General features: G+C 49.2%; 1 protein-coding gene across 1 annotated transcript in view; it reads right to left on the bottom strand.

Moving 5' to 3' along the window:
• Positions 1-13589, bottom strand: part of LOC142045242 (uncharacterized) — a 36455-nt gene extending 22866 nt beyond the window's left edge. Inside the window, exons 1-14 of the mRNA XM_075058524.1 lie at positions 13439-13589; positions 12689-12757; positions 11895-11977; positions 11157-11322; positions 9061-9167; positions 7400-7627; positions 6720-6816; positions 6129-6227; positions 4959-5120; positions 4461-4639; positions 3827-4009; positions 2760-2904; positions 2329-2475; positions 1911-2141 (exon numbers count right to left, since the gene is read on the bottom strand). Coding sequence (XP_074914625.1) covers positions 1911-2141; positions 2329-2475; positions 2760-2904; positions 3827-4009; positions 4461-4639; positions 4959-5120; positions 6129-6227; positions 6720-6816; positions 7400-7627; positions 9061-9167; positions 11157-11322; positions 11895-11977; positions 12689-12757; positions 13439-13555 — 2013 coding nt within the window. The 5' untranslated portion in view covers positions 13556-13589. The remainder of the gene's footprint in view (positions 1-1910; positions 2142-2328; positions 2476-2759; positions 2905-3826; positions 4010-4460; positions 4640-4958; positions 5121-6128; positions 6228-6719; positions 6817-7399; positions 7628-9060; positions 9168-11156; positions 11323-11894; positions 11978-12688; positions 12758-13438) is intronic.
• Between the last annotated feature and the right edge of the window lie 351 nt (positions 13590-13940).

The raw sequence follows: 13940 nt of genomic DNA, 5'->3' as shown, positions 1-13940 counted from the left end.
TGCTGGAAATTTTCAGGAACCGTTGAGCAAGAGCAACTTTGCTTACTGAAGAAAGTGAAAATACACATGGTTTCTCCTTCTAGAGGAAAAAATCAAACTGTCACCTGCTCCAGTGTGTACAGCAGTTGGATGCAATGAGGTGATCCTTGGCAGGGAAACAGCCCTTGTGGTGAGCAGTGTCATTTAGTGATTTATGAAAGTCTGGCTGGTGTGGCCAAAGAGATGGTAGACTCTGTACAGTAAGTTCATGTCAACAATATTGTTTACTTGTCTTACACAAAGAAGTTGTCCAATATACCTTGCTGGTATTCAAGCTTGAAAATTAACCATGATTTTTTAGCTTTTTTTCTTCAGTGTAACACCTCTGCTGGGTATTTGCCAAACATACCACATACTCCAGAACTCCAAGACTGACCAACAGAGAACAGACCATCAGAAACAAACAATTCTCCTCTCAAAGTTATGCCATAAGACCTAAGATTGTACATTATGAAACTGATTGAAATGATGACAAACTCCCTAGTCTCCTCCAATGACATGATTCTCCCATGCTTTTTTCCCAGGGTACCAAAATCCATTAGTCCAGAGTGAAGTCCTGTATGATCACCTATTTCTCACCTTCTTCAAAGCCTATAGAGACTCTAATAATTCATACAATCATAGAATCATTTAGGTTGGAAAAGACCTTTAAGACCATTGAGTCCAGCCATAAACCTAACACTGCCAAGTTCACCACTAAACCATGTCCCTAAGCACCATATATATGCATCTTTTAAACACCTCCAAGGATGCTGACTCAACCACTTCCCTGGACAGCCTGTTCCAATGCTTGATAACTTTTTCAGTGAAGAAATATTTCCAAATATCCAATCTATAGCTCTCCTGGTGCAACCTGAGGCCATAGACTCTCATCCTATCACTTGTTACTCGGGAAAAGATACCAACACCCACCTTGCTATAACCTCCTTTTGGGTAGTTGTAGACAGCAGTAAGGTCTCCCCTCAGCCTCCTTTTCTCCAGGCTAAACAACCCCAGTTTCCTCAGCCGCTCCTCATAAGACTTGTTCTCTAGACCCTTCACCAGCTTCGTTGCTCTTCTTGGGACATGCTTAGTCACCTCAATGTCTTACTTCTAGTGAGGGGCCCAAAACTGAAGACAGTATTTGAGGTGCCACACTGCCAGTGCCGAGTACCCGGGGACAATCACTTCCCTCGTCCTGCTAGCCACACTATTTCTGATACAAGCCAGGATGCTACTGGCCTTCTGGGTCACCTGGGCACACTGCTGGCTCATATTCAGCCAGCTGTTGACCATCGCCCCCAGGTCCTTTTCCCCTAGGCAGGTTTCCAACCACAATGTTGCATATATATCTTAAAATACAGTTTCAACCATTTCAGGATGTCATTCACGTTCTTAGCAGCACAAGACAGCAGACACTGACTTGCCGCTTTGTCCCGCCCTCTAGGCCCCAACAAGCGGAGCTTGGAAAGTTGCAGACTTCACAACAAAAAGCATAAATAGAAACATGCAGCCCCGGGGGGTTTTTGGCCTCAGAAAACGGGTGAAGAGCTACCCTGTTTGCTTCTTTCGACGCATGTGGAAAGTAGTAGCCTCACGCAGATTCGTGGGCAAGGCAAATCACCTCTCTGCAGCTTATCAAAAGCCAAAAAAGAGGCCAACACAGACAGGTGGATTAAAGGAATCTGTAGAAGCAGAGGACGACCCAGAGAACTGCACAACAGCTCTGCAAGCCATCAACACATTTCCAGAAGGAAGTAAACAATGCCGCCTGGCCCCCAGCTCTACCAAGTGTCTCCTTGACAAAAAACACTGCAGAATCCAACAGATACAGCTTCACTGAGCCAAGCAGCCAAAAGCCCACCCAGAAAGCACCAGGTTTGTGGTCTCACCTCATTGAGTTTCTCTTGGGTTTCTGCCTTCTCCTCTGCCAGCATCCTCAGCTCTGCCTGTAGCCCCTCCTGTTGCTCCTCTGCTTTCTTCAGCAGCTGCTCCAGGTGGGCTTTCTCTGCGCTCAGCGCCTCATTTGTTCTCTCACACAAGCTCAGCTTCTCCTGGCCAGAGATCTTTGCTCTCTCCAGCTCGTCCACTTTGCCTGACAGAACGTCATGCTCTTGCTCCAGCTACAATCACAGAAGCACAGAGGAAATAAAATAACTGTAAGATTTACTCTGGAGGAGCTTTGGCTTCGACAGAGAAAAGAGCAACGTTTCCATATTCAGACAGTCACACTGTCCAAAGGCAAGAAGTCTGAGAAGCAGCAGCAGCTGGAGACAAACGCCTGGCAAGATCTTTGACAACTCTGCTCACCTGCAACACAAGTTTGTTCAGCTGCACCTTATCCAACGCAAGAGCTTCATTGATGCTGCTCATGTTCGCTGCTGCAACGTGTAGATCGGCTATTTCAGCAGTCAGCTTATTCTGAGCCCCTGTCAACTCTGCTACTGACTGCTCTGCCTGAAGAGACAAAAGAACAACATGACAACAAAGACAGGAAAATCCCCGACCTCAAGCAGCAACTCCAGATCCCCTCTTGTGTCTCTGGCACACTCCCAGTTCAGCGTTCCCAACAAGCACGTGGGCACTAACTACACCGGAGAGCCTCTGTGGTCTGATCACCATTTTCCAAGAAGGACAACAACATTGTCCCTGTCTTCTACTGCCAGAAACAGCATCTGCGGTGGTCTTGCTATCACAACTGCCTCTCCCACAGGTGCTGCCTCAGAATAAGGTGACCATACCTTTTCCAATGCCATGGTAAGCTCGTGTTTCTCTTGCTTCAGCAGATCCCTCTGAAGGTGCGATTCCTCCAGCATCTCTCTTGCGACTACCAACTCGCTCTGTAATAATGAGTGTTCTCCTTCAAGCGCAGCTAAGTCCTTCAGTCTATGAGAAGGGGAAAGACAAACAAGTTTTTAACGTAAAAAACATTCTCATTTCCAAAACCAAGAGTACATCCTATGTCCCAGATATGGCAGTTTGAATTATTTCCAACAGCTTTCTATTTACACCTAAAGAATGCTGGAATTTCCTGACTAGAGCTGCATCACTCTTTGTCATAGCTGCAGGTGAAACGTTTGTCATAGAGCAAGTAAAACAAGCTTCCAGAAATCACAGGAAGTTTCCAAAAAGTTCAGGTGCTCTCAACAGCCTCCTGCCTCTTAGTTCTCTCTCCCCTTTCCAAAGTTCTTCTTTGGGTAAAACACGACTTCTTAACTCTGGATTAATATTCCCACAATTACACTTGCCTTCAGCAGTGAAACGATGAAAGAGCCTGCAATCTATCTAGGGAGGAGATGTGTATGAATCTCCAATCCAATAATCACAGGATCACAAGATGATTCAGGCTGGCTGGGACCCCAGAAGGCCTCTAGCCCAATCTTCAGCTCAAAGCAGCTGGGGTCAGCTATGGGATCAGTCCAGGTTGCTCAAGGCTCTATCCAGTTGGGTCTTCCCAATTTCCAGGGGTGGAATCTGCAGCACCTCTCTGAGCAACCTGTTCTGCCGCATGATTGCCTTCATGGCTCCATTTCTTTGTTCTCCTTAAATCCAGTCTGAACGTCTCCTGTTTCACCTTATGCCTGTCATCAACTACTCTGGTCAAGTTTGGAGTGATTTTTTTCAAGGGTCATAAAGAAAGTACAAGGAGGCAGCTATGCTATATTTCAGTAGGTAGCCAGACCTGCCTATGTGCTCCCTTCCCTTTCTAAGCTACAAATGATGAGCATGAGAAAATTCATTCCTCTACCATGGGCCTCCTAAAGTCCAGCAATGCCCACCCCTGCACAGAGAAGGCTTTAACGCTCACAGGAGCTCCCGGTCACGACACGCTCTCTCCATCATCTCTTGCTGCTCCACCTTTTCCCCCTGGGCTGAATCTTCCTTCAGCTGCAGTTCAGTGTTACTTTGACGCAGACGCGAGGCTTCTTGCTCCGTTAGTTCAAGCTGTTGCCGTAGCTCTTCCCTGGTTTTCTCAAGATTTGCACAGTCACTGCAGAGACAAAGCTCAGTTAGAAGAAGGAAGAGGCCTGAAGAGTCACAGATCCCATTTTCATCATTCCAGGATAGAGTTGTGGGGAGCACGGTAAGGAAGAACTTGCTCTTCCCCTTGCAATGTAACTGAAGAGGGAAGAGAAAGAAAGGCAGGATTTGCCTTCATTCAGTGAGAAGCAGTGGCTAGGAAAGGGCATGCAAAGAACAGAATTCAGACAAGCAGCACGTTGAGAGGGAGGCGTCTTGTCTTCCAACATCACTCTGAAACTGCAAGACAGCCTGAGGATTTACAGTAGAGCATGGAAAGCAGTGACAGGAGGATGCTAAAGTGCCAAAGAGAGGCATACCCGTGGTAAGGCAGGCGAGTTCTTTGCCCAGTAACACTGCTGAACTCCCAGAACTGGAAGCAAGATTGCTTCTAGAACACAGGAGGAGGACGAAACACTTACCTTCTGAGTGCTTCTACCAGAGACTGGAGGTGCTGCTGGTGGCTGCTGGACGTCTTGCATTCCTCCTCCAGTTGCTCAAGCCTTTGCTGCAGGTTCCTGCACTTCTCTTCCTGCTGTCTGTGCTGGTGCAGCAGGAAACTGATAGAGTCCTGCCTGGCAGAAAGCTCTTCTTTTAGGGCCTGCAAGGAATGGGCAGGGAAGGAGCACAAACAAGCAATAAGGAGCAGGGAAGATGGCACCAGATAGCTGGAAGAAGAAGCAAGCAGAGAGACAGCTCACCTGAAGGCAAAAGCTGTGTGTGATGAGGGAGTGGAGATCAAGGAGAGAAAAGCAGTAGAACACAGAGCTGGCGAGACTGGCAAGGCAATACAGTACCAAGAGAGGGAAGGCTAGAAAGAAACTGGCTAAACTGGCTAAGTAAATGGAAAGGTTTCAAGCTAAGCGAGGCATTAGCAGCTGAGCCTGTGGACAGTGGTGAAGACAAGCAGAAACCCTCACCTGCGTTGCTCCTCGCCTCCTTGCCAGTGCTTCCTGAACCAATACAAAGGCATGCTCTGCATCAACGGAGCTCAGACAAGAGAGGATGGTGCTAGACTCTGTGTGCTGGGAACTGTCAGTGCAGATAATGCTGACCATGCTGTCACTGTCACCTAACACCACCTGAAAGCCCACATCAAGCTGTTACTCTTTGCTCATTCTATTTGGTTTTCTTTATCTAGTTCTCCTTTTCCCCCCACTTCACCCTAGAGTCATTAAAAACTCAATTCTCTAATTTCTTCAGTCAACAAGGAAGTTTTTTCCCTGTGGCCACAAGTACTCCAGGGATTTCTGAGTACAGCTACTATAAACAAGAAGAAACAAGTGTGAAGTGACTGGAGGCTGCCTGAACATTCAGTTTCTTGAAGCTCTCAGGAATGATTTTGGTCTCCTTCAACTGCTTAGAGCCACATACACAAGCACCAGATCAACACTGGAAATAGGAATGAAAGGAAACATTAACGCTGCCCAGGGAAGAAGGAAGCTGATGAATACTGGAAAACAGCAACAAAAAAGCTAATGTTTATAATTACTCTGAGCGGTAGCACACGGGGATAAAAATGACAATGCAAGGGGAAATAACTGACTTTGTGAGAGGCTGTGTAAGAGATCTGATGATTAAAACCCCCTCCATAGAGTGAAGTTTAGGACTAAGTTAAAGTTACCCCTGAACAGTTAGACCAGTTGCAATTCTGAGGAGAAAATGGTCAGTGAAAGTAGAGTGAAGGAGCAGAGCTGGCAAGTGCATCGATTGAGTCAGTGACCTTTTATAAAAATCTGAAGAACAAGAGAGTCATTGCTCAAGGAGGGTGGGGGAAGCCTCCAAGAAACAGTGGAATACAAATGCCAAGTAGCCAACTCAGAAAGCCCAGTCCAAGAGAGACCTAAGTGGGACGGTGAAGGCAAAGGTACTGAAACTTCTTGCGACTCAGCTGAAGTGTCACAGGACAGCCAGTTCAGAAGTTGTAACAGGTTTTATGTCAGAAAAGTGGTATAAAAATTAAACAGCCAGTCGCAGTTAACATAGACAGTACACAACATATACATCTATTCCCTGGGATAGTCTGTTGCCTTCCTCAAGTACTTTTAAATCACATTTACAGGGATGCGGTCCCAACTCTGTACACTCACCTCAGTTATATCTTTTATCAGCTTTTGGAGGGAACGATTCTCTTCTTTGGCACTTTTAGTCAATGAAGCTTCATATTCTTTCTCTAACCGACTTGCTTCCTGAGAACAGGATAAAGAAAGGGTGGGCAGGGAAGATCTGCTCCCCTCTGTAGCATTCCTATCCTCGGTAGCACTGTCATGCCGATAAGCCTCAGCCCTGGTGAATCCAGTATATTCCTGCCCATATCTGTTCAATTTCTTCTTTGCTAACACTAAGAAGAGGAAGACCAACAGCTAGTTTTTACAGACTGCTATGAAGCTGTCAACTCCAAAGAACTTTGACCCCTAGAGACTTCGAGTCCCAGGCAGAATAGCATTGGTGCAACCCCCCTGAGGAAGACACCTGGATTGTCTGCAGCTCCGCTACCACTGCCTGCACCTGGACTGACTCCACATGCGCCAAACACACAAGGAATGTTTTGGCAATGTGCCTGGTGACGTTCCCAGACAGTTAGCATCTTTACCACTCTTTCTCTTGAGGAAGCCACACCTCTTTGTGCTAAGGCTGGAGAGCAAACACTGGGCTATCTCCCAGATAAAGGTAAAACATACTAGAATCTCCACAGTGTCGTTAAGTGTTTTCATGGTCTTCTCCTTCTCCTCGTTCTGCTTCTGAGACTGTACAAGCAAGGCTGAGAGCTCCATCACCCTGAGAAGAGAAGGTCCGTGTGCCATTCCAAAAGCCCTGCACACCATCACCTGTTAAAGGGCTAAGCAGCTCGCAGAAGCATAGCAGAGAAAGTACAATCCAGAAAATACAGCAAAGGCAGCATTCACCTCTACAGGTTAATAGGCTTGATGTTGCAAAATGGCCCTTCTTTCCCCAAAGGCCTTCTGCACTCAGTCTCGCAAGGAATTGCCAGTACAGAGGTGCTACATTGCTTATGATGGCCCTGGGCAAATTCCTACCAACTCTAGCACAGCCCTGGGTAGCAAAAGGGCTGTACAAGAGACGGAGCTCTCTTTATACTGGTCTCCATTTCTCACCAAGAATCAGTTAACAGCAAAAACACTGTAATACGCAATCTCTTTTCCAGTCTTGTCTTACTCAGAAGAGCTTCTGTCAGTCATGTTTTTTTCTGTCCTTTCTGTTGAAGGCAATAGTTTGACTAGGGACAGCAACAGGGCTGCGCTGAATGGGTGCGTTTTAAATGTGAACACAGCCCACTTATGAATCCAAGCAGCAGCCACAAAAGATAATGTTGGTAATAGCAAGGTTTAAAACACATTACCTGTCCTGAAGCTCTTTCTTCTCCAGGTCCCCCTTGACTGGTAAGCACATCACTTCCTGAGCCTTCTGGTTTATTTTCTGTCCTGCTTGCTGCTGTGCCTGATCCTTCAGGACAGGTTTACCCAGGGTGAAGGACTGCCAGAGCTGTATGCCAGAGTTTAGACGGGAGCAGTTTACAAGTATAGATCCAGAAAGCCTCATTTGCTCTGCCTTCAGCTCTGACAAATCTCTGAAAAAGAATCAAGAAAGACCTAATGTTCGCACCACCATCTTTACCAGCTGACTCACTTCTGAAGCATGTAATTGTGCAACAGTAAAAGCTAGCAGGAAAGATGACATCTTTGTTGGGGGAGAATCATTCATCTGATGCTTTGGGATCAGGACACAACTTGACAGTTGAGCAGTAAGTCTACAGGATAGTTGAGGAATGAGTCTGGTTTTTCCTCAGAGATAAGAGGAAATATATGGCACGTCCAGAAGGCTTCAAGGACCTCTCATTACTCTTATTAATTGTTGCTCCTGCTCTACCTTATTACCTACTCTAATTATCATTAACAGATGTGAGGAATTTTACCAAGGTACCAGCTTTTATACCTAGGGGATCAGCCTCAAGCAACCTATTATTATCAACATGTGGACTGCTAACAGGCTCATGACAATACCTACCTAATAAACATTTCAGGAAGGTAAGAATAAGGTAAGAAGGTAAGAATAAGGTAAGAAGGTAAGAATAAGGTAAGAAGGTAAGAATAAGGTAAGAAGGTAAGAATAAGGTAAGAAGGTAAGAATAAGGTAAGAAGGTAAGAATAAGGTAAGAAGGTAAGAATAAGGTAAGAAGGTAAGAATAAGGTAAGAAGGTAAGAATAAGCCTAGAATGTTGTAACAAAAACGCACAAATAACATACTCTACACATTAAGGAAGGCTTATAATCAAATAAGATAGATGGCTGACAGTAACCCAGAGTTTGAAATTGCATGCTGGCACCAGAAGAATGTACTATTACGGCTACACTATTTTTGTGTAGAAGTCAACTACGAGAAAGGAACCTCAGAGAGCCCAAGAACAAGAAAACAATCATAAAAGGAGGGATCAAACTAAGCAAAATAAATTGGATAAACGCAGTAACAGGGGAGAGAAGCTATTCTTTCTCTCAACAATGTTGGTGAAGGAATAAGCGGATACAAACTGACCACGATAAACGTAAGCTGGAAATGAAAAGAAAAAAAAATACATATATTCATGAATGATCTTTCCATCAGGAGCAGGGGGAAAAGATAGCCAGTGAGATTTAAGGCAGATTTTAATCACTCTGTTAAAGGGACTGCTCTACATGCTGCACGCATAGCTTTGGTGAGACTCTTCCAGTGTGTCCACATATGCCAGTGTCTGTGTTAATATGCCCAAACATCACCATAGTCAAGTCAACTGTTCAGGGCCTCTGCATTGCTTATAGCCCAAGCCCCTCAGTTTTCTCTGAAAACCAGCATCAAACAAAATGATTCTGAAAATAGCCCAAAGCCTGCTTAACAGCATCGCTTCAGACTACCAAAGGAGAAATCGTATCTTTAGCCGCAGCTAGCGTAACATCAAGGCTCAAAAAGCAGCTGTGAAGGGAAGCTATGTTTTTTTCGGGAAAAGACCTAGCCTTCACTTCCACTCACCGGTCAGTGGCAGTCTTCATTTCCAGGAAATGACGGCGGAAGGTTACCACCTGACGCCATAGGCTGAGTAGACGGCTATGTTCACCCATTAAGTAGTTGTCATAAAGCTAAACACACAAAGACAAAAAGAAATGCCATTTTAGGCTTCGCTGTCGTGGAATGATTATTGGAAGTGATATATCGATATGTTCTCCCACCCCTCTTAGGGGAAGGTAAACCTCCAGAGTGGAATGCAGTGGATATGCAAGGAATCTGTTCCATAATAATTCCCTAAGCCACATAACCCGCAACCTTAGATGTCAGCAACACCGAGGGAGCTGGTATGCTGACCCGAAGAGGAGCAACGCGGAGGGTGGAGGGGAGTGGAGACACCGTGGCCAGACTCTGGGATATCACCGCAGGGACAGGGAACAAGATAGGAACAAGAACGGTAGGTCCCTGCATTGACTCCACTGAAGCAAGGAGGTGAACTAATGAGGGTTCTAGCAACCTACTGCCCTACTTCTGATTTATATCATAAGTGCCCTGTTCTGAGGTACTGACACGCAACAGCATGTGCTTTGGGTGAACTTTGTTCATTATAATCTCATTATAATACCAAAACACACCTCCATCCCCAAAGTTACCCGCCTCCAATGTGCGACCACCCCTCACTGAGCATGTGCTCTGAATTTTTTTTAGCATGCACCTTTAAAAGTAAAGCGAGAAGATTTTACACCAATCATAGTAAAGGTATGTATGACTAGAGTCCCTCAAGCTCCACCTAATAAGAAAATAGTATAAAAGGCCTTAAAAGAAGGGAACTATTAGGGAAGATACTATCGTGGACAAGTCGTGAGGATATCGCTGACTTCTGGGATCAGTCGACGGGCTGAACCTCTCTTCTCCCCCATAGGGACGCCTACTGGGTGAGATTTGGACACTCAGCTGTAGCGAGTGCTTTCCTGGGAAACTTAGAAGTCTTTAGAGCTCTTTCCTTCCATAATTCAATGCACTTGTATTATTATTTGCACACACTTTGCAGACAGTATATTTATCACTGGCAATTCAAAAGAATCTGTACTCCTGTTGCTTAATAAACTGCGCTGCTCATAAATCTAGCTGCAATAATTTGTTAAACGTGACCAAACTCCTTAAGTCTGGCAGTTTTAGTTTGTTGAACATGGCGAAACTGAAAGTGCAGTAGGCTATTGGTACGTCCATCATCATGATAGTTCAATATATTGAACACTACCAGACTTACAGCATTGAATTGGACATCACTCAGAAATTAGACCTAGCCACCCCCAGCCCCTCTGACATCTGAGGATAAGCTGGAATGCAAGGGGGTTTATTTTCTGCCAAACGTCTTTACCCTTTAACACAACAGCTGTCACTGTACAAGCCTTTCAGAGAGGAGAGGGTACAACTGTCATCACCGGGTCTCCTTTAAGAACTATTCCAACGGGGGGGGGGGGGGGGGGGGGGGGGGGGGGCAGGGAATGAGGACACATCAAGGACTGAAGAGCCACCACAGAGGCATCCTCAGTAGACCTGCCACCTGACTGCAAAGAAGGGAACATCCACACTTCCCCTGCAGGCGCGGGTATCAACAAAGCAAACTGATCGCGATTCATCATCTCGCCTTGCAGAGGTGTCTAACAGGCTCGGTGGAGGAAGACAAAAACAAGCCCCTCCGAGACCAGTGTCAGATTTGCTTACAACAGCCTATTGGTAAGGGAGGCCTGTCCTGCTCTTCTGTTGGCTACCCTGAATCCGAAAACACACAGACCTCTCTTGGGTCTCCACTGCTGCAGACAGAGATTTAGGAACTATTAAAAAACAGACGAGCGTTCACGGGTCACTGCCCTACAGTGCCCAGCAACAGCAAGCATTTGCCTTTGAGAACGAGCAGTACGGTCACAGCACGCGGGCATCTTCCATCACCACAATCTGCTGACACTCCTCCATCTCACACCCCTGTCTTCTGCTCATCAACACCAATACATCCTCAACGGTGCCACGACTTTCACACAGCAAGTTCTCCAGGCCAGAAATAAAACCCATTCTCATTCCACCCCGGCATCGCGTCTGACATTCCCGTCGCCCATCCTTACCTCACGTTCACCGCGCCACTCGCTCTCCTTCAATTCCAGCTCCTCCCGGGCCCTCATCCAATCCACCGTCAGTTTTCCAACATCTTCTTTAAGGGCTGAATTAACCTCATTCGCTTCATCGAGGCGCTCCTGCAGGAGAGTGTTCACTTCTGCCAGATTCTCACACCTTGGAAAGGGAGAAACAGCAATGAGGTCACTGAACAACTGCTATCCACAAGCAGCGTCTCCGTGATTTCCCAACTCCCTCAACACTGACTTTGTTGTCAAACTGAGAGGCAGTAAAAGTGCTTTCTAGGATTAACTAAGATCTCGCTGTGATGGCATACTCATTCGCTTCTCCTTGCTTTAAGCCTTCTACTTCCCCCTACAATTTCCCTTTCCCCTTCTACTTTGATGATGCCCACAGTTCACGTCTCGCCTCCCCTTCGTGCTGTCTGATCACTGGAGGCATCGCCTTTCTCTAGCACTCTCCTGACCCGCTCACCTACTGAACCACAGGATAATTTAGGCTGGAAAGGGACCTTTGGAAGTCACCCGGAATAACCCCCCGCTCCAAACAGAGCCATTCAGCACACAACACTATTACTGCACCACAGAAAACAGACTGCGGACCTTTCTCCTTTCAAAGCAGCTTGCCCAACTGCTCCCCTTGGGGAGACCAGGGAGCACTGACAGGTTTTCCCTCACTTCCACGAGCATCCAAGATACCAGGTATGAGGGAACGCTTCTTCCTTGTACCTTTGCTGCTCCTCTTCCACCCGAAGCAGTGCTTTCTCCAGGCTCTGCTCTTCCGTGGCTTCCCACCTGCCTGGAAGGGGTCCCTTCAGAAGAAAGGAAAAGTTTAGTCAAATTCTTGTCTTGCCTTCACTGCTGTTAGCATCCACCGCTTTCCGCTCCATTCGCTTGGGTGGCTCAGGAGCTCGTGGCTTCTTCCAGGCCTAACAGTGTCGTGACTATGGAGAGCAAGGGAGGGGAAGGGTGGCGCTCAATGCCACTGAGCTCTCCTCAGTCCCCCACTGTGGCACTCTCGCAGCTAGGTCTCCTTAGCTCACAACCGTGAGTGCTCACTTTGACTTGAAGCCTGGGAATGCTCTCCTACTCTCCCACCCTTTGTTCTTCCTAGGTTTACTTTAGCCGTGAAGCAGAAAGAAAAGCACACAGCCGTATGCTGAACGCCAGCATTCTTGCCTTGCAAAATGCCACGTTTCAACCCGTTCTTTTTCAGAGGCGGCCACAGAACCTAACAGGCAGTGTAGCCCTCTCCTGAGCCCTAGGACAAAACGTTACGCCAGCAATAAAGCACTCTTTCTCAAAACTAAAATCCCCCTTCACAGGGTTTCCTGCACCCGCATTTCTGGGACCGCTGGCTCCTCCAAGAACGGCAACTGGACAAAGCACTCGCAGGCAAACTTACAGCGCTTCTTTAAACCCTCAGGCAGCAAAATCTTGCTTCCCTCCGCCATTGCTTTGGGGAGCTTGCCTCGGCCCGCGGTAACAAACGCTACCTACCTACACGGTCTTTAGTTGGCAACCTGCACACTCACCCCTCCTGCTGCCAGCTGCTGCTCCAACTCTCGACACCGAGTCCGGTACTGCAGGACCTGGACGGAGACATAGAATGAAGATGAGCGAATGCAGCTTGTCACAGGCTCGGCTCCTCCCGCGTTAGCTCTTCTCCAAGTCTTTCCAGCCCAAGCACAGTGCGTTTCACAGCGCTGCCGATGCCGCCAACTACAAGTCGTTACGATACAGGGAAGCTTCACTTTATCTCGTACGGAAGAAACGGAGACGGGGCTTCTTTTACACGTACTGCTACCTGCTCATCCTAAGAGCTGCCTGCCTCGGCCCGGGGCCGCCCCAAACCCCCCCCGCCGGCTCGGCTCCTGCCTCTGGGACAGCCCCCTGCTAACAAAGGCGCCTGCGAGCCGGGCATCTTTCTTTCCGTACGGACAAGCCCTCACGAGAGGCTCGCCAGGGTGACAGCGGCAGGGCCGGGCGCCCAGCGGGCCGGGCCGGGCCGGGCCGGGCCGGGCCGGGCCGGGCCGGGCGGAGGAGGGCGGCTCCCGGGGCCTCCCCCGAGCTGCGGGCTCGGCGCCGTCCCGCCCGCGGCAGCGCCGGGGAACGCCCCGGGGAGGGCCCCGCTGGGGCCGCGCCTTCGCCCCCCGACATCGCCGCCGCCGAGGCCCCTCTCAGCGCTGCGCGGGCGGCCCGGGCACCCCGGCCCCGCCACCGCGGCCCGGCCCCGGGCAGCTCCCCGCCGGGCCGGCGCCCCCGCTCCTCACCTTCGCCTGCAGCTTCCGCACCAGCACCGCTTGCCGGTGCTGCGCCTCCTCCGAGCTCTGCAGCCGGCGCCGCAGGGAAGCCTGGCTCTGTGCTGCCTCTCCAGCCCCCGTCGCCATGACCCGCTCGGCAGCTGGGCCCGCCTCCCGCGCGGCTCCGCCCTTCGCGGCCCTCGCCCGCCGCCTGACGGGCCCCGCGGCGGGGGCTGCTCCGCGGCCTGCCCCGGCGGACCGCGCTCAGGCGCCTGCCGCGGCGGGCGCAGCGGCTCACCCTGCCGGCCGGGCGCGACCGGGCGCCGGGCGGGAGAGCCGGGCTCGCTCGGGGCCGCTCTGTGGCAGCGCTTCGCTTCTCGCTTCTCGCTCCTCGCTGAGGGTGCGGCCTTGGGCTGCGGTGCTGCCGCGGGGGAGAGGCCGCCCCGGCAGCCGCTCGCTCCAGCGCGTTCCGCTCAGAGACCGTTAAGGGCCCCGCGGAACGCTGGGGGCAAAAAGCGCCCCCGGTGCAGGC

The sequence above is a fragment of the Buteo buteo genome, chromosome 2 (assembly GCF_964188355.1).
Source record: "Buteo buteo chromosome 2, bButBut1.hap1.1, whole genome shotgun sequence".
NCBI classification, from domain to species: Eukaryota; Metazoa; Chordata; class Aves; order Accipitriformes; family Accipitridae; genus Buteo; species Buteo buteo.
Note: the sequence above shows the minus strand (reverse complement) of the source record. Positions and strands in the feature narration are given on the sequence as shown.